Raw genomic sequence first — 22027 nt, forward strand, 5'->3', positions numbered from 1 at the left:
ATTAAAATAGAACTTCTCTAAGCATCTTTAATAAAAGGAGGAGGTGTAAGGCAGTAAAATATTGTATTAAAGGTGAATTTAAAATTATTGTACTTTCCTACCGAAAAAAAAACAGCAAAACAATAAGCCTAAAATCTACTACGCGCAATGGAGGCGGTGGTGCTTTGCGTAGCAAGTATGATTCATCTCTCTTTTTAAGATTGAGAAAGACTTCCAAACTTAAAGCTCGAATTAACAGTTTTCTTTGTCGAAAATCCAAAGTCAGTCTTAGACCGGGCAGTTAACACCTATTTCCAAATAACAGATAGTTTTCTCTGAAGAAAATGTGGCGACAAGTACTTAAAGTACGAATAGTAATAGTGGTAGTAAAGTAACAGAGGAAACGCCGTTTCTATAAAAGTTTGAAACCGAGGCCTTTTTACCCTTAGGCTTTAAAATATTTCGTTTACAGCGTCTACTATTACAGCTGCGACATAATTAATCAAGCTTTCCTGTAATCTCTTGGTTAAAGGATGAATTTTGCTTTAACGATAAAAAAATTTAGTTAATGCTAAGGATTTGGACTATTAACTTGGTTTAAATAAAAAGTAATTCCCCTGTTCTAAGATATAATGTATTCAAAAGGTAATTAGCAAGAATATTACGTGTTGTTTATGGTGAAAGTCAAGTAGATTTCAGCTCTTGAAAAATTTATCTGGGGAAACTAACTTCTTTACTTTTTAGTTAGAAGTATCAGTGGGGGTGCCAGTGAAAAGATGAGAGCCCAGACCCATAGTTGCTAAGCTGTGAAGGCTCCTTTGTAGATAGCTTAAGCCCACGGCGGCGTTAGGAGGCCCTTGCTCTATGCATAAGTTTATACCAACGTAGTACAGCTTTCAGACTCTTACTCAACTAACAGAAGCGTATAATAAGAAATTTAATAAAGAGGAATATTTAGAAATCGTTTTATTTATACTTTTTTTATGAATAAAACTTTTTATTAGCTTTAGCATAGTCCAATAGAAGAGAAGCGGGTTCAAAGCGGACACCCAGTGCGTCTCTGTAGCGCCGCATTTGGTCAATAAACTTTTGAAGTCCAAAACTAGTTTTTCAAAATAAATATTATGACAGTATAATATGCAAAATTTGAAAAAAAAAAGAGGGCCTTAGTTATAATAATGCAAGCGCTAGTAAGTTTTATATAAGTAATGCAATTAATTTCTCATTGAAACAAACTTTCACTACAATATTTAAATTTTTAAATTTTTTCAAAATATTATATTCTTTAATACTTTTATTTTTCCGAAAAACCAAAAATAAATCGAGAACCTGTCTAAAAACCGAAAGGGACCGCCTTTACACGGGGGAAATCCGCAACCGAGAACAAGTCCCAAATCCCCAACACTTGGGGACATTATAACCTCGTCTTGTAAACACCGTGCAGCCTATAATTATATATATGTCATTAGTTATAAGTAAAGTATAGTAAAGTAAGAAAAAGTAAACCTCATTAACAAGTAAGAAAGTAGGTCTTCTTTGTAAGTCGTGCAGAGATAATTCAGCATCAACAACACTTTTCTTATACTTTTTAATAAATTTTAAAGCTTCTGAATTCAAAACACGACTTCCTAAAATAAATTCATTTATAAATAATATATAAAAAAAGTTTTCTAAAAAAACTTTATCAAATTTTACCTTTCATTCTTTTGTCTTTCAAATAAAAGCCCTTTCCTGTTTTCTGACCAACAAAGCCTGGTAATAAAAAAGGAGAACCATAAAACATATATTATTGCTATTAACAAAAGAGAAAATTTATAATAAAAGGAACTTTGCAACCTTCATTAACCATACGGCCCAAAAAGGTCAGTTCTGTAGTATGCTCAACACAACTTCCTAAAAATAATAGTAATAATTCAATATAAACGCTGTTATATTTATTAATAACATTAATTTATAAGAAAATGGCTAAAATCCAATAAAATACAGATAATAAATAAACTTATTACTACTGGGTAGTTAAAGGTAAAAATCATTCTTCGGTAATATATACAAAAACCCAGATGGCCTTGTAAAGAGGAAAGCACTTGCTCGAAAAAGTCAAGCCCAATAGCATCCGCATAAGCCAACGGGCCAATAGGAAAGCCGTACAAAGTCAAAGCCTATTAAAAACCGCGGAATCAGAAAATGTAATGTAGCAATAATAATGAGAATATCACTTCATCGAGTCTTATAGGATCAGTCCCTTCCGATAAAAGTCTCAAACACTCGTTCAAGTATGGGCCAATGCAGCGATTGACGTAAAATCCTAATAATAATTATAATATAATATAATTATATAGTATATAATCATTATAATAATAATAATAATATAAACCTGGGGTGTCCTTCACGACAATACCAACTTTTCCCTGCTTAGCGCCAACAGCAAAAGCGGTAGCAACAGCTTCAGGGCTTGTAGCTTTATAAAGTTAACAAAAGTAAAAGGTCATCATCATAATTATTATTATTTATTTACTCACTTGAATGAGGAATTATCTCCAACAACTTTGTCTCACTAACTGGAGTAAAGTAATGCATGCCAAGCACCAACTCCGGCCGTTTAGCAATCTTTGCAATCTTTAGTGAAGTATTATAATTATTACTATTTGTATAATAATTATTTAAATAACAACGAATACCTCTTCAACGGATATAGAAGAAGTGTTGGTGGCAATAATGCAATGAGCTGGAATACGTTCATCTAAAAAAGACGTTAAAAATTATTATAAAGTTCTCCAGTTCACTCTTCTTACTGCGCTTATTACATAATTTTTTAATAAACAGAAACATTAATTTATCAACCAATTAAGATGCCAGAAGGGCAGTCAATAATCTACGCTTTCCGGCCACATGCACGGGCGTTACGAAAAACTAAACTACCAATAATACCAGTGAAGCCTCAAAACTGACTGGTCAATAAGCAGAGAAGTAGATTCAATTAAAAAGGTAATATAGTTAATGCACGCGGAACCATGTGCTTATTTTAATAATAATTAAAGTATAAGACAGTACTTAATTGTTCAATTATTTGCTGTTTGTTATTTAAAGACTCTGGAACGGCCTCAAATATAAAATCGCACTTTTTTGTGAACTTGAAGCCGGTGGTGGTCTGAATGTATTTATTAAGTTTAGAAAATAATTATATGGATATAAGTAATAAATAAACTTGATAATATTATTAAACTGTTAAATTATGCTAAAAAGTTTGAATGTACTTTTACTAATAATAAAAGTTCTAATCACAGTGTTGCTTGCAAAAAGTTGTAAAATTTTATATACTAAAAAAAGATTAATTTATAAATTACTTGGATCGACTCCATTAATTTGTCGGATTCAAACTGACTTAAGTGCCCTTTGACAACTCTGCTTTGTAAACTGGCCCCAATTTGCTCGAGGCCTCTCGCAATTGCTTTAAAATAAATTTATAGTTTTATTAACTTGATAATAGTAATTCGTTATATACGAGCTAAACACGCAGGTAATTAGGTTTTCATGTTGGTAATAAGAATATTAATAATGATATACTTTTATATCTACGCACAAAATTATTAAAAAGAACCAGAATCCGTTGCGTCCTTAATAAAAACGTTAAACTTCGAAAGACTAACCTGTGATGGATTTGAATGTGTTTTATTAAGAAAGTTGTATATAAATATTTTAATAAGCATAAGTAAATGGAAAGTTAATAAAAAAAAAAAAAAAAAGAAGCAGAAATTAATTAATTAAGTTAGTGCCGGGTAAGCAGCCTTATTTTGGAAAAAATGGGGCCAAAAGGAAAGGTGAATTTACATGAAGCACGAGTTGTAAATGACGTTAACTTTAATGAAACTAAGTGCTTGTAAGCGCTAGATAATTTGCATACGATTATCAAAAGTCACTATTTTTCAGATATAATCTTTCTTAAGCGTAAAACAGTTTCATAGCGGCGTAGCGAGGCCCAGTTATTTTTGGTCGCTCAAACAATGAGCATTACAATAAGAATGCCTGCCAAGCCCCCTCCCAGGCTGCTGGTAAGAAAGTCAGCGCCAGCGCAAAGAAAGGATTCGCCGCGCTTTTACTGAATACTTTAAGCAGAGGGAGTGCATGTGCTTGAGGGTTACTATTAAAAAATGTAGGTGTGCAAACCGATAGAATAACCGAAAAAAATATACTGTTGATCATAATATAGTCTACACTTAATTTCTTTCTATTTTTTAAATATTTATTATGTAGTTTATTTACTTTTTTTTACAGTAAAAAATTAATTTGTTCCATATATTAGTTTACTATTGGTATATCTATGATGAAAGTAAGTAAATAAACCTCCGCGATGCCTGCACCAATCAGTCCAGCGCCGATAATATGGATATTCTCTACTTTTCTTGGTGAACGAGAAACCCACGGAGCTGGAGGTTGTCTGCACGCTTTCTCCTCAGAAGCCAATCCCACAAGAGCTTTGCCTATTAGTAGCATACGTGACGTATTCTTAATTATTAATGAAAAAGTTTAATACTCTCACTGGTCCGAAACAATTCCGCAAAGACACGCGCCTCGTGTTCAAGACCTTATTTCACGAGAATTAATGTTTTAAAAAATATATAAATAGAACGCTATTGAGCAAGACTGACCAATCCTCTTTGTCTTCGAGGTTTACATTAAAACTATTGATAGTACCTTTTGTTAATCCGCATTCCAAACCGGTTTTCACTACTTCTAGAATTTGGAGGGGGGCCGGATAGAGAGCTGAAGAATAATGATAGTAATAATAGTGATAATGATAACAAACTTTTAATACCATGAGTCTCTTTCAATATTTTTTCTTTGGTTTTCTTAAAAATATAATTTCGAATAGTTGGATTCTGGGTTCAAGACATATATTATTATTATCATTATTAGAAGTATTAGCAGTAATACTTCTCGGCAAATATACTTCAAAGCAGCATTTAAGGTCTGAGCAGCGCTGTTAAAACGAAATTTACGCTCGAGATTTATACGACCTGCATAAAAAAGATATTGTAATAGAAATTTTTATAATCTTTTATTCAGTCGAGATCAGAACTTATAATTAAAATTGAATAAGTAAATGTCTACTGGTTAATAAATATAATTAAACTTTAATACTTCCAACGAAAAAGTCACTGCACAAAATATAAGTATACACGTAACAATTACAATATTTAACTAGAGTACAATTTAATTTTACAAAATCATCTAGAATATAAAAATAATTTATAATATTAAAAAAATTAAAAACCCGTTTTAATAACAACTATGCTTAAATATATTTTATTTACTTTCTAGTTACTTGGGATTTACTTTAACCTTAAAAAGTAAACTAATGACAGCAAAAGAAAAATTAGTAAACAGAAACTTAAAAGTTAAAAGTGTCACTATCAAAAAGTAAAACCTAAAATTTCCTAACAATTATTAATTAAATACTGCAGCAATATTTAAAAAAGGAATCCCTCTTATAGCGTAACTAAATTACTCCCACAAATATCAAATCTTACATAAAAGATTATTATAAAGTATTAAACTTTTTAAAAAATATAAAGTTAACAATTTTTTTCAAATAATGTTATTATATTTCTAAAAGAAATTTATTTCATATATCCAAGTATTTAAAAAATATGAGTGCCACTAGTTTTGTTAAATTATTCGTTAATTTTGAAGTACCTTGCAATAAATAAAATTTTCAAGTTAACAATTATTTTATATTTTCATATTATTATATATTTTCCTTATAAAATTACATTTTCCATAAAAAAATTAACTAAATTAAATATTTATATAGTATTGAATGGTTTAGAAATAATAATACTTAAGATTAAACAAAAAAGCAAAACAATTATTATGTAAACTCTTCCATATCTAATAGTAGCAAAATTTTATTTCTAATAAATAAAACAGTTTCTATAAAATAAAATATATAATTATAAATTGTAGTTGATCATAGAAATGTTTTTTAACTACTAAAATCAATACTTGGCTATTTATCTTATTTTAAATTTAAGATTTCCATAACGTTAAAAAGAACAAACGTTGCCTAAAATTTATTCAGCAAATAAAAAGCTAACAATGTTCGTTTTTATAAAATATAAGAAAAATTGTTCTTTAAACTAAAAAGTTAATTTTTTTTACTTTTTAAAAAGTTGGTTTAGTACCCCGTTGTATTAATTTAGCTACAATTTTAACCTTTTGTATATCAACAAGGTATATACTTATCCTAGATCTAGTGTAGATGGATTCAAAAAATATGATTTCTACCTATATATATATTCTTAATAGAAAGTAATCAAATGTTAAATTTAAAAATTAATAGTATAAGGCTGCTTTTTAAACAATTCTTAATGGATATAATAGAAGTAAACGCTTAACAAGTAATAAAAACTATCTATTAACTTAAAAAAATAAAATTCCAAAAAGCTTATATACAAAAAATATTATTTTACGTGATAATGAATTAGAAATAAAATAAATAGAAACCACAGTAAATACAGCAACTATAAATGCTATTGAAAGATAAAGGAAACTTTAAAAGTGGGAAATCAATAGATAATATAATAAAAAATTATATAACTTAATAGAAACCTGCAAACATTTCCTTGGAAACTTTAATAGCAACTTCTTTAAGAAATTTCCTTGTATTTTCATCGGAACTCAGATCACTCGGCCCGATTCTCTCCGTAATTTCGTCGACGAGCCCAATTTTATGGGCCTGAAAAATTAATAGTATTTAAATAAGAAAAAGTTAAAATATTTAGTAAGAAATTTGGTTTCAGAAGGTGAATAACCTGAACTGCATCAATAACATTGCCTTTCAAGAGTAGCGGAAGAGTAGACTGCAGTCCTTATTTAAAGATTCATAAAGTTTAATATAATTGAAGTTATTAGAGTAAAAATACTAAAATTAATAGTTTAACAAAAGCCAATATACCCATATAATAATTAATAAAAAAAAAATTTAAGTGAAGACCGATGAGCTGAGGAAGACGTTGAGTTCCACCTGCGCAGGGAAGCAAGCCAAGTCGAACTTCTGGCAAACCCAACTTAGTAACAGGCGACTATTCAACAATGAATAAAAGCAGAGTTGCAGATAGCCAACTTGATTTACTTTTGAAGCAATCCTGTAGTGGCAGGCAAGAGCTAGTTCTAGTCCAAAGCCCAAGGCAGCGCCATGTATCGCTGCAATGAACGATAAACGGCCACCTGAAATTAAGTTTAAAATTTCTTGACTTTTTCGGCATAATGAAGAAATCTAAACAATAATTTGGTGTATTTATAAAAGTTTATAACCCTTACAATAAAAATGTAAATACTTGGCTATCTGTTTTTAAAGAACTAATCAAGTCCCCATCTATCCCCGATAAGAAACTTTCTGATTTTCCAGACATAACAATAACAGAATTGATCTTTTCATTTTTATTAAGTTCGTCGTAACATCGTGAAAGTTCTAAAAGAAACCTTTCCTCCAACGCATTTGACTTAAGGGACAAGGAAAACTGTAAAAGTAATCTAAAAACTGAACTAAAAAATAAAAAAACCTTTTTACTAGTCTGATCTACTTTAATAATAGCAATACCATCCCTTTCTTCAATTTTTAAGGTGTGGTATAAACCTTACAACATAGAGAAATAAAATATAGCAAAATATGCTTAAAAGCAATTTATCAAAATTAACGAAATGCGAACTGTATTTTTGAAAAGAATCAAAGTAGCCCAAATTTTATATAATAAAGGAATAATGAGTGCATACGTAAACGTCCACATTTTTGGCTAAAAGTATTTAGCTTCTTAATAAAACGAACGGCTACCATCTCAGCAGTCGCTGAGCAAAAGAGATTCTGCGAATTCCTCGTTACCTGAAGATATTTGACACCACTGCTAGTCCACTTCCAATTCTCGCCCTCTATTTACACGTTTTGGCAAAAGGCTCTAGTTAATTTTAACTACTCTCGACTGTATTATTTGCAGAGAACTGGAATAAGCTTCTTTTGTCTTGTGGTAGTTATAAGTTTTGCGTTTCTTTCTTTTTCATGTTTAGTAAAAATGCGTGCCCAAGTTTTTTAATTATTTATTAGCTTCTCTTGTCCACTAGTTAATAAGATTATAAGAACCGCCTGCGTTCTGCTGAAGACCATTCTTATTAACCTTTTTTTCATTCCTTTACTACGTAACTTTTAGGCCTTCCTAACTTTCATTTGCAACCTTAAATTTGGGAAATACTAAACATCAATCCATATTGTTAGGAGTAAATGGCTAATTACACTGGTAAATCGTAATTTTTTAAATAATTATTTATTAATCTATATTAGCATACAGGTTGTGTGATTATTTGTTATTTGGATGTGATGTAACCATATGAAGTTACAACGCTAACTAATAGCTATAAAGGGTGGTGTGCGCGCCGCGCTAATTTTTTAACGTTTTGTTTTTAGTTCGAGGGGTAGCGGTAGTTTTACTCCAGCGGCTCAAGAGTTTTTTAAAAAATTTAAAGTTTAACTCTACAAAATATTTCTTTGTAAAAAAATTTATACATAATATTAATTTTTTTATTGTTTATATACCTTAAATCTTGAAGTTTAAAGCCTTTAAGATAACAGATGGAAGAAATCAAATTTATAAAACAGTGCACAGTATGTATTGTATAATCAAATAAAGCGACATATACTCTTTAACCAGGATAGTTACTTCGTTAAGTCTTTGAAACCAATAATAACCATATTTTATTAAGGCTCACAGAGAGTGATTTTCTGTGGTTTAAACATTATTTTCTTTATAGGAGCAAAAAGCTGAAAACTTAAAGAAAACCGAGTTAACTAATGAAAAAATTCTGTGGCACTTAATTTGTTTAAATGTTAAGACAAGGCGCGCTTGTTATAAATATAGTCCGGACACCCGCCTTCCGCTAGAGACTGCTAGACGCCGCCAACTTCTTAACCCTAGCAGGGCGAGGGGACTAATAGTCGTTTTGTTAGTTTTAGAGACCGCTTTTTCGATAGCTTTATACTGTAGGCAAAAAAGTAGTATAACATAGATACTCAATATGTATTATAGAGTATAAAGTTCACAATATTGGTTAATCGAAAAACTTTAAAGTGCTGTATTTATTTTTTATGTAGAGATTAACCACAACTTTGAGAGGACGCCCAGGTGAGTGCGCCTTATCCGTTATGAGGAGATACCAGCTTAAGGCTCCCCCCCCCCAATTCCTCATCATGCTAAAGAAAAAAAAACTTAAAAAATTTTTTTTTGTAGGTATAGCTGAAATAATAGTCACTACATTTTTTTAACTTTTTGTTAGTTCTATTAGCCTTGAAATCATTTTTTCTTAATAAATGAATATATATTTGGCGCTAAGTATACTACTTAAAAATACGTAAATAATATTACACAACGTTAATCTAATACAAATATATTTTTGCGTAATGCTTTTTTTAGAACCCCATTTATGATGGTTAAGTAAGAAATTTTTTAGAAATGAACACATGCTAAAGGTTATGTCATAATATTTTATTACAATTTGGTAGACATACGCGTAAAAAAAATAATCCAACTTATAAAATTAATATCAAAAATATTTAATTCTTTCATTTTTACATAAGTAGTCCCCTCGCAGATTAAAACCCAAAAAACATTTTGTTTGTACGAGGAATCGAAGACTGCATGGCATATATAATGCAGCCCTTGCACCCGCTGCTAATATATTTTTATCCCCTCGTCCTTGCCCTCTATAAGTAGGTTGGGTTTCCTAGGTTCAATATTATTAATAAAAATCTACAGTACTTTCAGTTCTGAGACCATATAATTATATCACATTAAGGTCTGCAGTATATCATTATTATATTAGCTAACCTATTATTATATATGTAATCTCAAGGGCTTACAGTCTGTACCAACAACAATTTAGAAAATTTCTTAATATAGGGTTAATGATTCAGAAAGGGGATAAGGAAAATTTACGTACGAGTTATTTTGTTAATGTCTATTCTTAATAAAGCAACGAAAAAATAGTATATTAAGTTGCGCACAAGCAAAAATTCTTTTTTGTCCTCAAAGACCCTGACATTTTTCAGCGCTAGTCGACAAGACTAATTTTGGCAATTTTAATATAATGTATATATAAAGATCCGAATTTATTTACTGATTCTATTACTAGCAAGCAAAAACAATTAGATTTATTTAAATCTATTATTATTATATAGCACTCAACTATACTTTAGTCTACTACTTTTCGTTTATTTTAAGTCTTAATAGCAAATTAAAAGCTGGTATTCTTATTGTTCTACTTTACTTTGGAAATGCAAGCCTATAAATGTTAAGCGTTCCTAAGTTTTACACTGGCACTATGTTTATTTGGTCACAATGTACACTCAGTTATGTGCCTTAAATTTTATATAAAGCTATAAAAACCAATAGCTGACAAAGCTTTTTTAAGATTAAAAAGTACTAATAGTTAAACTAAATATAAAATCTTGGTTTCAAAAAGATCAACGGTCAAGCATGTTTTACAAAAAAGCTTTACTGGTGTTATATCTTGGCTTCTGTTTGCAGACTACTTTGCGGACTGCTAAGGCCAAATATCGAATACTAGCTTAATATGCAGAAGATACAGCTATATTCTGCAGTACTAAATAGACGATTCTGGCTATAAAATAATTACAACTCTATTAGTACACCTTAAATTGCGGATTGGAAGATAACAGTTAATGTTTTTAAAACTTCAGCAATGAATTACCCGGAAAAGAAATTCAAGGTTATAAGAGCGAAGCCTACAATATGTTTCCAACTGCTATTCCATAGAACTTCCAATTTAAGTACTAAAGAATATCACCCATTAAAAATTAACTTAAACTCTGGTGTTTATAGGTCATGAAATAAATGAACTCTGCCTAGAGTATTTTATATCCGTTAATATGTAGGCGAAGCATACTTCACCTTAAAATAAGCTACTTTATATAAATTATTATCCATTTTTGGGTGTATGCTTCCGTTTTTGGTTCTATTCTGAGTGTCAAGTAAATAATAACGGATGCTTCGTGGTTTATATATAATGCTCAGTTACATTGCCACTGTCAGTTGGAGAAATTAAAATCGCAAATAATTTTTTTTTAGCACCTTGGAGGTTGAAACCCTTCGGCTAGCCCATCTGACCCTTCGCAGTGGAGTTAGCTTCTCTAAGCCGGTAACAACATTTTAAACTTCGAGAAACCCTCCAAGAAGGCCCTGATACCCACCCCGGATAAGCGCCTAAACGGAGTTGCCCTAATTGGTAGGGCTGGAGTTGTACCAGCTAAAAAAAACCCCATTTAATCTCCGTCCTTCAGGGCCCTCCATACCGCTAGGGCTTCGGCTTCGATGATCGCAAATAAATGCTATAAAGAATACAGTAAACGTTTCATAATTTTTAGCTGCTGTTATTAGGTATTATGAAAAATAATCCCGTAAGTGGAAAAGATCCATCCACATTTTAAGGTCGCTTTCTCTGTTTGTTGTTAATTCCTATTTAATATAAGAATGAACTTTTCCCTTTTTATAAAGATAGGCTCCATATTTAATTATTTGGTTATACATACTAATGTCCTAGCTTTATTTATTATACTTCAGTTAGCATATGTTAGAATATATAGTATATATAATATATTTAAATATTATATTGTCATGTATTTATAAATTTACTTACTTAAATTATAAATATACCTTTATTTTATTTCATTTTTTTTTTTGTTGAGTGGTCGTATGATTTTCTTTCCTAGCTTATAAACAAACTGAAAAAAAAAAACACTACTTTTTAAGGAGCTGGTTCCTTTTTACCATTCCTTTGGTTTAAGAGGGAAGTAAGGGCTAAACAGTATACCTGTGTTAGCAAGTCGACTTAAATCTAATTTTAATTAGGGAACATGCACCTAATATTTTTTATTACGCAAACCGCGCCAGTAGAAAGCTAACCCCGCGAGTCTACTTGATCTATGGTGCCATTTTATCATTCCGCTTTTTAAGCACCTTCAAGCTAAAGCTACCTTTACTAATTGCTCCCCTTCAGACAGTTTGCCCTGCATGAGGTTATATATACTGCTATTCCACTCTTTTCGCCAAGATCAAGTAGAATTAAGCCACCTTTTCTGTTAAATAAATCAATAAAAACTAATAAACACTTTTTTAACGTCATTTTATTTAAAAATCTTGTAGCGATCTCAAAAATTACTTTAAGTACATTGACGAAAATAAGGAATTTTACATAGATGAACTTGCTAAAGCCATCTCCATTAAAAGTGTCAGTGGTGATGTTTCTAGGTGACTGTATTTATACAAACTTTGGACGACTTAGTTTAAATTTTACGCATGAAAGGGTATCAGAAGTAGAGAAGATGGGGGAGAAAATGGAATCTCATCTCAGAGATATTGGGTCGAAGACTATTATTGTTAGACATTCATGCATAGTTTTAAGTATAATTTTAAAGATATTGATTTACAGAGAAACTTGGGCCAGTATACTCATCCCAACGGAAAAACTTTAGGTCTTCCCTCTGTTATCTTCGGCCAGCTTGGATCTGATAGTTCTAAAAAGACAGTTTGCGTGTAGTTTACTAATTATATTTTGCGAATAACTTACTTATAATACAATTCTTTTTAGTTACGGGCATTATGACGTTCAACCTGCAGAGGAGAGTGATGGATGGGATACTGATCCTTTTGTTCTAACCAGAAAAGATTCCAAACTTTACGGAAGAGGAGTTTCCGATGACAAAGCCCCAATACTGGCTTGGATTTGGGCAGTGCAGGAATGCTTCTAAGAATATTTACCAATACTGAATTTCACTTCAAAATTTTTATAGTATAATCCACTTACTTTGAGAACATTTTGTATTATAAAACTTAATACTTTTTTAATTGAGTTTTGCTACGTGTTTTCATTCCTGTAACCAGTAATTATATAGTGTTTATTTAATAAGGTAAGATAGATTTTAGGGATTCGGGGTAAATCCTCGTTGTGGTAAAAAAACATTTCAAATTTATTATTCTTAAAATTTTTTTTATTTAAGTAGGCTTATCAAAAGGTTGGCCTTGAAGTTCCTGTTAATATAAAATTCATCTTTGAAGGTATTTTAAAACTTATAATTTTATTTAATTTTTGGCTATTGAAGTTACCGTTCTAAAATTTATAGATTTAAGTGGTTTTCATATCTCTTAGAAGAAAATACATAAAAAAATTATTATATATTATTATATTGACTATATGTTATTAATTTAAATTATATATATGTATTAAGATTACTTTTACTTCCTTTTTTTAAGACTCCTTTAAAAATTTTTTTTATTAGTTTATAAAGTATAATTCTAAAACTATTCTGTTTACAGCTATTTTTAAGTTAACTTGACAATAAATTATTTATAATTTATATAATAAACTTATAAATTTAATTGGTTTTTAACAATAATGCTAGAAGAGTTTACAACTAAACATTGTTACTTGAAATATTTAGCTTGCTTGGTGCTTTTACTTTTTAAAAATTTTTTGGTATAATTTACTATAGTAAATTAAAATTCTTGTGTTAAAAAATTTATATTATTTTTGTTTACAGGTCTGAACTACAATTTTAGTGTTATACCTTCAATAAGTAATATATCTTTGTATTCAGAGTTTTTTACTTACTTTTTATATATGTATCATTATTCAACACTAAAATTTGTTGAAGAACAGAAATAATAGCTAATAAAATATTTAGTTTTCTTTTCATTAAGCATAAAAATTTTAATAGTTTTATATTTTGGTCTTCTCTTAATAATGTTTAGGAATGGAAGAGAGCGGTAGTGTGGGCCTCGACGATCTGATTAATCGAGAAGCTGATCAATTTTTAAAGGTAGACTCAAGTAATTCTCATCAGTTAGCTTTTATTAATTTGCATATAATAAATGAATTTTGAAAAAGTATGAAATAAATTTGAATATTTTTAGATTTTTTTTCTAAATTTACTTAATTTGTAGTTATGTTTCTTTATGTTTTGGTTAATCTCAAACTTTAATATAATTTTGGATGATGTTTTTATTATAGAGTTTTGATTATCTTACTATTTTTGTAAACAAAGTTGGTTTTCTTTTTTTAATTATTTTTATATTTTTAATTTTTCAAATCAATTCACAAAAATTTTCTATAAAGATTAGGAAAACTGCATTATATAGGATATAATTCTCCTCTTGATGATATGTGAATTTCACTAAAATTTATGCTATTTACAACTTTACTATTTACCAATCAAATTATAGGATTATTGCTCACTGTAATTTATGTAATACTTTGGAGATCTAGCTTATTTGCTGTCAAAGTTTTTTCTGCCATTCAGCTGTTTGTGATAAAAGTTTTTACCAATAAAAAGGCAGGAAGCCTCTTTCAACTTTTAGTAACTGAAATAATATAATTTATAAAATTGATATAGTAGTAAGGAATTATAAACGTATAAAAGTTTTTATTCCATTCAAGAAGAATTAATATTATTAGATATTTATATGGCACGTATAATTTAAAAAAATACTGCGGTTACCAACATTTTTATAAAAAACTATTATCATAATAATAATATTATTATATTTAATAAGATTTTTTAAGTTTATTTTATTTAAGTTGCTCATAAAATGTTATTGTTATTAATCTACTAATATATTATGTAATATATTTTTAAGAAATATACCAATATTATTACCTTTATGTTAAAAATAATAATGTTAGCATTAGAAGGATAATAGTAATAGTAAAGCCTCCATCAATATTGCAAATGATAACTATTTGTGTCTTAAAAAATTATTTTAAGAAATAATTACTTATAAGACTTAGATATGAATTAAAACCCTTTTATCAATTTTAAATTTTATTTATTATATTTAATTATAATAAATTAAAAAAATTGTTAAGATATCGTAATTTATGATAAAGTGTTAGCTTTAGACTACTGAGTTATAGATCATGTAACATGGAGTCGTGGGAGGCTTAATGATAATAATAATAATAATAATAATAATAATAATAATAATAATAATAATAATAATAATAATAATAATAATAATAATAATAATAATAATAATAGTTTCTGGTTAGGATGTGGACTACTTTTGTATTTCAGATAACTACTGGTTGGGCACGAGGAAGCCATGCCTCACTTACGGCCTACGCGGACTTGTGTATTTCTTTGTAGAAATCGAAGGCGCCCATGCAGACCTCCATTCCGGCGTTTTTGGCGGCGTCGTGTTTGTTTTTTTTCTTTTTTTATATATTTTTCTTTATTATTTACTTTTGTTAAAAACAAGCCATGAACCCATGACAGACCTTATACATCTTTTTTCGAAGTTAATTACTTCCGACGGGAAACTTTTAATACCTGGTTTATATAATAATACTAGTGATGATAAAATAATAATATAAAATTACAGGTATATCGAACACCGTGGCCCCTTTAACTGAGAAAGAATTAGAATTGTATAAAAAAGTCGATTTTTCTATTGAAGATTTTAAACGCGTAATTTTTTTTTTACAAATATTCGTATTTTATAAAAACTTTCTTATGCTAATGTTGTCTCCTTTCCGGAGCGACAGAGTATAAAGGTCGGAAAATGCATTCAGGAAAACCCGGTGGACTTCCACATGGCTCGCTGGCGATACCCCAGCTTGAGTATTCACGGTATCCAAGGCGCTTTCTCCGGTGAGGGCTCCAAAACGGTGATACCCTGCAAGGTCGGTGGCCTTACCAATGAGACTCTTCCGATAAAATACTATTATATTATGGCTTGTTAAAAAGGTCACAGGGAAGTTTTCGATTCGTCTCGTTCCTAACCAAGAGCCCGAGAAGATCCAAGCCCTCGTTTCAGACTTTCTCAAAACTGAGTTTGCCGGCTTGCAGTCTCCAAACAAACTTCACATCTACTCTCCTGAAGGTACTGCCGCTTCTTCTGCTGGCTTTACATATCCGTCCTCTTCCCGCTCTTGATCTCCCAGGAGGCATGCCGTGGGTCAGCGATCCCGACCATCCCAATTATATGGCGGGAAAAAGAGCCATTCAGCAGGGTACTGTACTATATGCCGTATTTTCATTGGGTCGTTCTTCAATATTGAAGTCCCTTAGTTTATGGCGTTGAGCCCGATTTCACCAGGGAGGGCGGATCAATTCCTGTTGCCTTGACTTTCGAGAAGGCTACGGGGAGAAATGTCCTCTTGCTTCCGCTAGGACGAGGCGACGACGGTGCTCACTCTGTTAACGAGAAGATAGACGAATCCAACTACATTAATGGTGACTGGCTTTGCTCAGTAACTGTAAATACTCATATTTGTTTCTGTACAGGTATTAAGCTTCTCGGTGCTTATTTGCAAGAAGTATCAAAACTATAATTTATCTAATATTATCGAAAATCCATTAAAATATTTTAAGTGGCTTCTTTATTAACTCGTGGTAATGAACAGAGAAATATGTATTATTTATTAAAAAATAGTCAAGCTATCCATTTGTTAAGCATTATAGAAAAGACTTCCTTTATAAACTTTACTGAAAGATTCGTGCGATAGATTTTAAGTGTGCAATGTAACACATGATAGAGCTTTTTAAAATAGCTGTGTGTTGTTATTAGCACGAGCAATAGATTGGTGACTGTTTAGACCACATGGTATTAAGCGACTCCTGTACAAGCTAAACATTTGCCATGGAAAAAGCGATCGCTATTCCTCCAAGTCAATTCTTTCGACTATCAGTATCCAGATTACTCGGCGATAACACCACTTTGTAGGAGTTTAACGATTGTTTTACTGCTAATCTTACAAAGAGACTAGCTAAAGTAGAAATAATATATAAAAAGAAATTATCTAATATAAAGCGTAAACCAAATTTCATATATTAACTTAACGATTTTGAGGCCCTTTAAAAAATTGTAAGAGGGTAAATTAGGTTCAGAAGCCTAAAATCACTATTACTTTTTAATAAGTCAAGCCTATAAAAATTTATGTATCGCAGAAATCATATAAATATATTTTAAAATAACTTGTTTCTTTCTCTCAGGATAAATCATTAATATTTCCTCAATTAATATTCTTACAATTTTCAACCATTTCGACTTATTGTTGTTTAAGTTCAGGCTCTCTTAGCGGTCACCTTCCTACATTTTATAAATATTATTTACCAATCTTTTTTTGTTGCATACTTCTTATAACGAAGACATTGTGTGTTATCAAACTGAGTTTGCAGCTGTAGGCGTGCGCTGTCCGTGCACAGGTTCAAATGTTATACAGGAAATCAATAACTAGTACACCGATTCCTACGAAAAAGGCAAGGGAAAAATATAAAGTAAAATTCAGCAAGAGTGCATATAAATAACGTCAGGAAAAAGTGTCAGATCCTTTTTAGCTGATGTCACTGAATGCAAGCAACGTAAAGGTTCCTTTAATAGTTAATTTCTGTAATTCTCTCCAACCTTAGTACCAAATAAACAAATCGATACCTGCAGTGAATTATAAACCGATTAAAGCTACTGAAAACTGGTTACAAATCCTTGTAAATTCTAAAAGGGGGCGTGGCGTCAAATACTTAAAAGTTTCGCTTCATTTAAAACTTTTTATTAAAGAGCGAAACATAGAAATATTATAAAAAAGTCTATATTACCTTTTGTTTAATATTGCTTGTTAACTTTGGAGTTCCGCCTCTATCTAAAGAACTCTATAAACTGAAAAGCTTGAAGACCTCAAGCTGTACCACAAAGAGCTGTATATATACTACAAAAGCAACCCTTTCTTATCACGGCACTAAGATCTATACAGGAAAAGTAAGTAAAAACTCTAAGAGAGCCAATAGTGCAAAATAAAAAGGTTATTGAAATTAAGACGAGTTTGAGTAAAAGAAATATAATTAACAACAAAAGAAATCTTGCTTTATTATTTAAGTAATTAATCGTAAAAAATTATTACATAAATCCTGTTTTTAGTGGAGTGGGATTACTTATAGCACTCACAAGCGTACACGAACTATTATTTAGTGGATTTCCAAAAGCACCAGCGTCATCTTAAAGGAGCAACTTACTAACAAATTCTTAAGTTTAGGAATTGTAAATACTTGTTGTAAGAGCAGAGCCAGGCAATTCACCGAACATTCCTATAATAGAATTCTAAGTGCGCAGAACTATTAAAATAGACAAGTCCCAACCAAAAGTTGTGATAAACTCGTCGTCCGCTCTTAGTTCGACGCATTTTGCTGTGCTTACATCTTTTTTTGAATGAGACATCTATATTTTAAAACAAGGAAAAATTGAAAATCGAGTACCGCTCTTAACAAAAAGATCCAAACCAAAAGAATTCCCGAACTAAAGAAACAATCATAGAGGTCATAAGAAGAGCCTCAGGGAGTATAATCGGCCATATACTTGTGAAACGAGTCTACGAACATCTTCATGAAGAAGAGCAACGCGAGACGCAAGTGCCAAAAAAGTGTCATATTGCTTATGCAAGACCAAAGTAAAGGCTATTTGAAGGATGAAAAATTTAAAGATGCTAGTGAGCTTTTAAGTAACAATCAAACCTTCCGAAGGACGGGAATCTTGTTGATCGGTTATTGATTTTAAAACTGCTCGTAAATCTTCTAAATTACTTGATATATTTTGCAGTTTCTCCATCAAATGCTTAACTGCCTCATCCCAGAAACTTTATTTGTAAAATTAAAGATAAAATTGTAAACTTAAAAATAATTAACTAATTTTTTTCACTAGTAGAAACTTGACTCTCTTCTATTGAGGGTGAGCTTTTTGCTAGTTCAGAAGCAATGTTTGCGTTTTTAACTTGAATGACAACTTCGTTCTTAAGGCGGTCTGTGTTATTATCTGAAAACGCACTATAAAAGTATAAAAGAGTTTTTAAGTATCTTAGTTACCGGCAGCAAAAAGTTCGTATCGAGCAGAGGATATGCGCAAACTTAAGTCATCTAGTTTAGTTTTTAGATCAGAATTTAAAACTTGAGCTTTTTCTAAACTAAGTTCACAAAAAATAATTAAAGGCGTACCAAAGTGTAATAAAATAAAAGACTTACGCTTCTTTTACGTAATTACTTTCTTCTTTTTGATTGTTCATATATATTCTATTAATATTGTAATAATATTATTGTTATAAAAGTGTGAAAAGATATCAACAACTCAACTGATTCGACAATAAATAATAAAATTCTGCAAATAAAAACTAAAGAAACACCCAATATTTAATAATTTAAGTTTTAGAGTTTCACAGAGCTCTTTAAATTTCATAATTCTTATAGAAGTTTGACAGTTAATAAAGATGAAAAAAGAGTTTCGAGTTCACTCAGTAAAAAATAAAAGAAAACAGTAATAAGTTTCCATTAGATGCATAATTGTCATTTAGTTTAAGGCTTTTTAGCCCTCACGAAAAGCGTGGTAAGGAATACTTATTGCAAAGAAACCCTCGTAATAACAACTTATCTTTGTTTTGGGTTTTCCTGGCATCGGTGTTAGCGTCTGGTAAGCTGAGGTTTTAGGAGTGCATGGATGGTGAGTTAGTTGGTAATTGTGACCAGGTTGAAGATAAAAGAGGCTTGAAAATTTTAATATATTTTTAGATTAAATAGGTAAAAACCAAGTTTACAAAAAAGAATGAGGCATGACCATATGAAGTAAAAAGATGTTTGTGGCAAGCGAAGTATTGAAGATTCTTCCTGCCACCAGCTGTACCTTGAAAAGTGCACTCTTTAGTATAAAGTGTCCTAATTACTGGCAATGAACGAATGCTTAGTGCCGTCAGTTAAGCCTCCAAAGGATAACATCAAGTAGAAGGAACACAAGTCCGTCCCCGTAAGAGAAACATTCATATGCCATGAAAAACTCATATTGTTGACGGCATAAATAACGTTGTCTTTGGACAAAGAATTGCTCTGTACTTCTACTTAAACGTGTAAAGAAGACTTCTAAAAACTCGTCCTTTACTTACGCAATAATAAACATACTTTCGTTCAAAATTGCTTCGACGTTTTTCATTTTTTCATTTTTATAAAATAATTTTTTAATAACGTAGTGGATTACTTGCAAGTATATACATTAAATTTCTATGTTCTACCAAAAATTTTTTTGATAATACTTGACCTTAAATTGTATTAATATTCGAAAAGATGTGAGCTTGTAAAGTTGCGAGAGAATTTGGCTCGTAGAACATTTCAATTTAATAAACCAGGTTTTAATCGTTAATATGGCCTTTCACTAATCACTTCTTATACCCTTTAAGCATACTGGCAGTTAGGTTTTAGCATTGACCCGGTGTTATATATTTCCATTCTGATTGTGTACGAGACTAAAGCCTTCAAATCAGAGGGAGATGCTTCGTATGGTCTCAATTTTCTCTTCAAAATTTCCCTATGCAAGCTGACTGGGATTGTGATCAAGAGGTTGCGGTGGTCAGTCTAGCACTTGGAACGACTGGAATTGGTGTGATGGAACCGATAGTGCAGTGTGAGTGGGGCATTATCCCGCTGAATATCCTCTCATCAAGAGTAAGGTCACACCAATGGCATGTTCTGGGTAGGTCATTCTTAATAATGTCTAAATACTTGTTCGCGGTGATGCTCCCTGTCACTTTTTCTAAATTACCAACACCATAGATTGTCATACAGGTTCAAATCATAATTGATCCACTGTTTTTATACGTTCGCACTAACTGGCAATCGAGTATTCGATTATCGCCGGATAGCATCCATCACAGTCTAATACCATCCGAATTATTTCGACTGATCTAGGTCTCGAAAAAAATTACTTTTTCCCAGTGAGAAATGCTGATTTCGTACTTCGCAATTCTTCTTCTCTTGTGACGGCCTGTCAAAGCGGGTTTTGTTAACTTTTTTTTCTCATAGAAACCAGCAAAATACGATGCTGTGGACTCGGTCGTGCTTGGAACTGATTTATACAATTTTGCTTCTATGACCTTGAAGCTTTCTGTGCGTACTCGTATACACCCGTTATCACTTGTCGTACAAGTCGATCTACATCCCGGTTCTTCAAAAACTTTGGACGCCTCGGGTTCGTTGCAGGGAAGTTGGATCATATTGAGCTTTAATCCGGTATGTTTAGGCTTCACTCACACCACATTTACCAGCGATCAGTAGATAAGCCTTGCCTTAATATAAAAGATGTATTACTTTATTTTTTTATATAGATTGTAAGTTTACGCCTTATTAAATTAAAGTCTCTAACTAAGCTATCCTTTATAGTCACCCAATAGCTTTAATACCACCCTATGATGGGGGGTTTACGATAACTTCGTATGAAGATTGAAACAATTTTAGATGAAGGGAAGTCACGTGCAAATTGTTTAAATCGAAGCGATAAACTTAAGTAGAAACCAATTATTTTAATACAAAATACGTTATATAGATCTTAATCTAAACTTATATATATACAAGTGATCTGTACCTTGCTCTATGGTAATAGTGTACTCACTATACTATGCTACGTACTAGGTACTAGTACTATATATATAAGCGGCACCGCCCTTGGTAAACCATATGTAAAATAGAGCGCTATAAATTATAGGAAAAAATATGAAACATAGAATCACATTCAAACGGTTGGACCTGTTATTTCGCGAGGTTAAGAAAAAGCTGGTTAAGCACAACAAGGGGCCTATAAGTTAAAAACATTAACTTAATTTATAAAGGACTGGATCTAGAACCCCCTCATCGTTAATAGTAGGCGTCTCGCTCTCGTTCTTAATAGCGTTTAGTAAATATACCTCAGGATAACAAAAACGTTGTTTTCTAAAATAGTTTTATAGAATGCTGACTATTAGAATATTGAAGAAAAAGTAAACTAAAATTTTAGAGGAGTCCTGATCTTTAGTGATAAACACTAAAGCTTTTTATAAATATATGCCTGCTTTGCAATCATAGATACGAGAAATGAGGTTATTAACGATGAGCAGCATGCGCAAAAAAAAAATTGCGTTAGCTTACAGGGGTTGACCATCTATATACAAGTACCGGAAATTATTATGTTTAGCCTAACACAATTTAGTA

At 31.0% G+C, this 22027-nt stretch overlaps 3 protein-coding genes across 3 annotated transcripts; 1 reads left to right on the plus strand and 2 right to left on the minus strand.

Moving 5' to 3' along the window:
- Nucleotides 1-960: 960 nt before the first annotated feature.
- LOC135120849 (trifunctional enzyme subunit alpha, mitochondrial-like) lies at nt 961-8050 on the minus strand. Its single transcript, XM_064045169.1, has 25 exons — nt 7753-8050; nt 7542-7615; nt 7317-7481; nt 7112-7255; nt 6974-7061; nt 6792-6847; nt 6589-6715; nt 4912-4994; nt 4793-4856; nt 4672-4740; nt 4511-4561; nt 4321-4457; nt 3578-3626; nt 3324-3427; nt 3031-3127; nt 2658-2719; nt 2499-2595; nt 2354-2437; nt 2196-2284; nt 2036-2138; nt 1816-1872; nt 1675-1731; nt 1486-1607; nt 1309-1424; nt 961-1081 (listed from the first exon to the last, which is right to left on the minus strand). The coding sequence occupies exons 1-25, from the start codon at nt 7811-7813 to the stop codon at nt 961-963; spliced, it is 2277 nt and encodes a 758-aa protein (XP_063901239.1). The 5' UTR covers nt 7814-8050.
- Nucleotides 8051-11976: 3926 nt separating this feature from the next.
- On the plus strand, nt 11977-16371 carry LOC135120834 (cytosolic non-specific dipeptidase-like). The gene is made up of 15 exons (XM_064045149.1): nt 11977-12058; nt 12186-12290; nt 12346-12418; nt 12472-12575; nt 12631-12776; nt 13041-13097; nt 13791-13858; nt 15088-15236; nt 15297-15370; nt 15420-15505; nt 15583-15720; nt 15785-15920; nt 15982-16050; nt 16109-16273; nt 16325-16371. Exons 1-15 carry the CDS (start codon nt 12054-12056, stop codon nt 16369-16371), a joined length of 1422 nt encoding a protein of 473 aa, XP_063901219.1. The 5' UTR covers nt 11977-12053.
- Nucleotides 16372-17216: 845 nt separating this feature from the next.
- LOC135120874 (uncharacterized) lies at nt 17217-19065 on the minus strand. Its single transcript, XM_064045203.1, has 13 exons — nt 19046-19065; nt 18890-18987; nt 18713-18839; nt 18542-18663; nt 18387-18484; nt 18287-18326; nt 18170-18229; nt 18080-18118; nt 17935-18028; nt 17633-17779; nt 17472-17569; nt 17349-17411; nt 17217-17288 (listed from the first exon to the last, which is right to left on the minus strand). Exons 4-10 carry the CDS (start codon nt 18633-18635, stop codon nt 17773-17775), a joined length of 432 nt encoding a protein of 143 aa, XP_063901273.1. The 5' UTR covers nt 18636-18663; nt 18713-18839; nt 18890-18987; nt 19046-19065; the 3' UTR covers nt 17217-17288; nt 17349-17411; nt 17472-17569; nt 17633-17772.
- Between the last annotated feature and the right edge of the window lie 2962 nt (nt 19066-22027).

This window comes from Zophobas morio, unplaced genomic scaffold (genome assembly GCF_036711695.1).
Source record: "Zophobas morio isolate AGI-343-1 ecotype UQ-CSIRO unplaced genomic scaffold, CSIRO_AGI_Zmor_V1 ptg000428l, whole genome shotgun sequence".
Taxonomy (NCBI): domain Eukaryota; kingdom Metazoa; phylum Arthropoda; class Insecta; order Coleoptera; family Tenebrionidae; genus Zophobas; species Zophobas morio.

Excerpts from the sequence above, each read along its gene's own strand:
- LOC135120874 (XM_064045203.1), bottom strand. The coding sequence starts at position 18,635 with ATGGAGAAACTGCAAAATATATCAAGTAATTTAGAAGATTTACGAGCA. Across the intron at positions 18,485-18,541 it reads AGATTCCCGTCCTTCGGAAG|CCTTTACTTTGGTCTTGCAT; the intron begins GTTTGATTGTTA and ends TCCTTCAAATAG. Across the intron at positions 18,230-18,286 it reads GGATCTTTTTGTTAAGAGCG|ATGTAAGCACAGCAAAATGC; the intron begins GTACTCGATTTT and ends ATTCAAAAAAAG.
- LOC135120834 (XM_064045149.1), top strand. Across the intron at positions 13,098-13,790 it reads TATAAAATTCATCTTTGAAG|GAATGGAAGAGAGCGGTAGT; the intron begins GTATTTTAAAAC and ends AATAATGTTTAG. Across the intron at positions 16,051-16,108 it reads AAAAAGAGCCATTCAGCAGG|TTTATGGCGTTGAGCCCGAT; the intron begins GTACTGTACTAT and ends GAAGTCCCTTAG.
- LOC135120849 (XM_064045169.1), bottom strand. The coding sequence starts at position 7,813 with ATGGTAGCCGTTCGTTTTATTAAGAAGCTAAATACTTTTAGCCAAAAA. Across the intron at positions 4,562-4,671 it reads GGAATGCGGATTAACAAAAG|GTCTTGAACACGAGGCGCGT; the intron begins GTACTATCAATA and ends TCGTGAAATAAG. Across the intron at positions 2,596-2,657 it reads CTTCTATATCCGTTGAAGAG|ATTGCAAAGATTGCTAAACG; the intron begins GTATTCGTTGTT and ends ACTTCACTAAAG.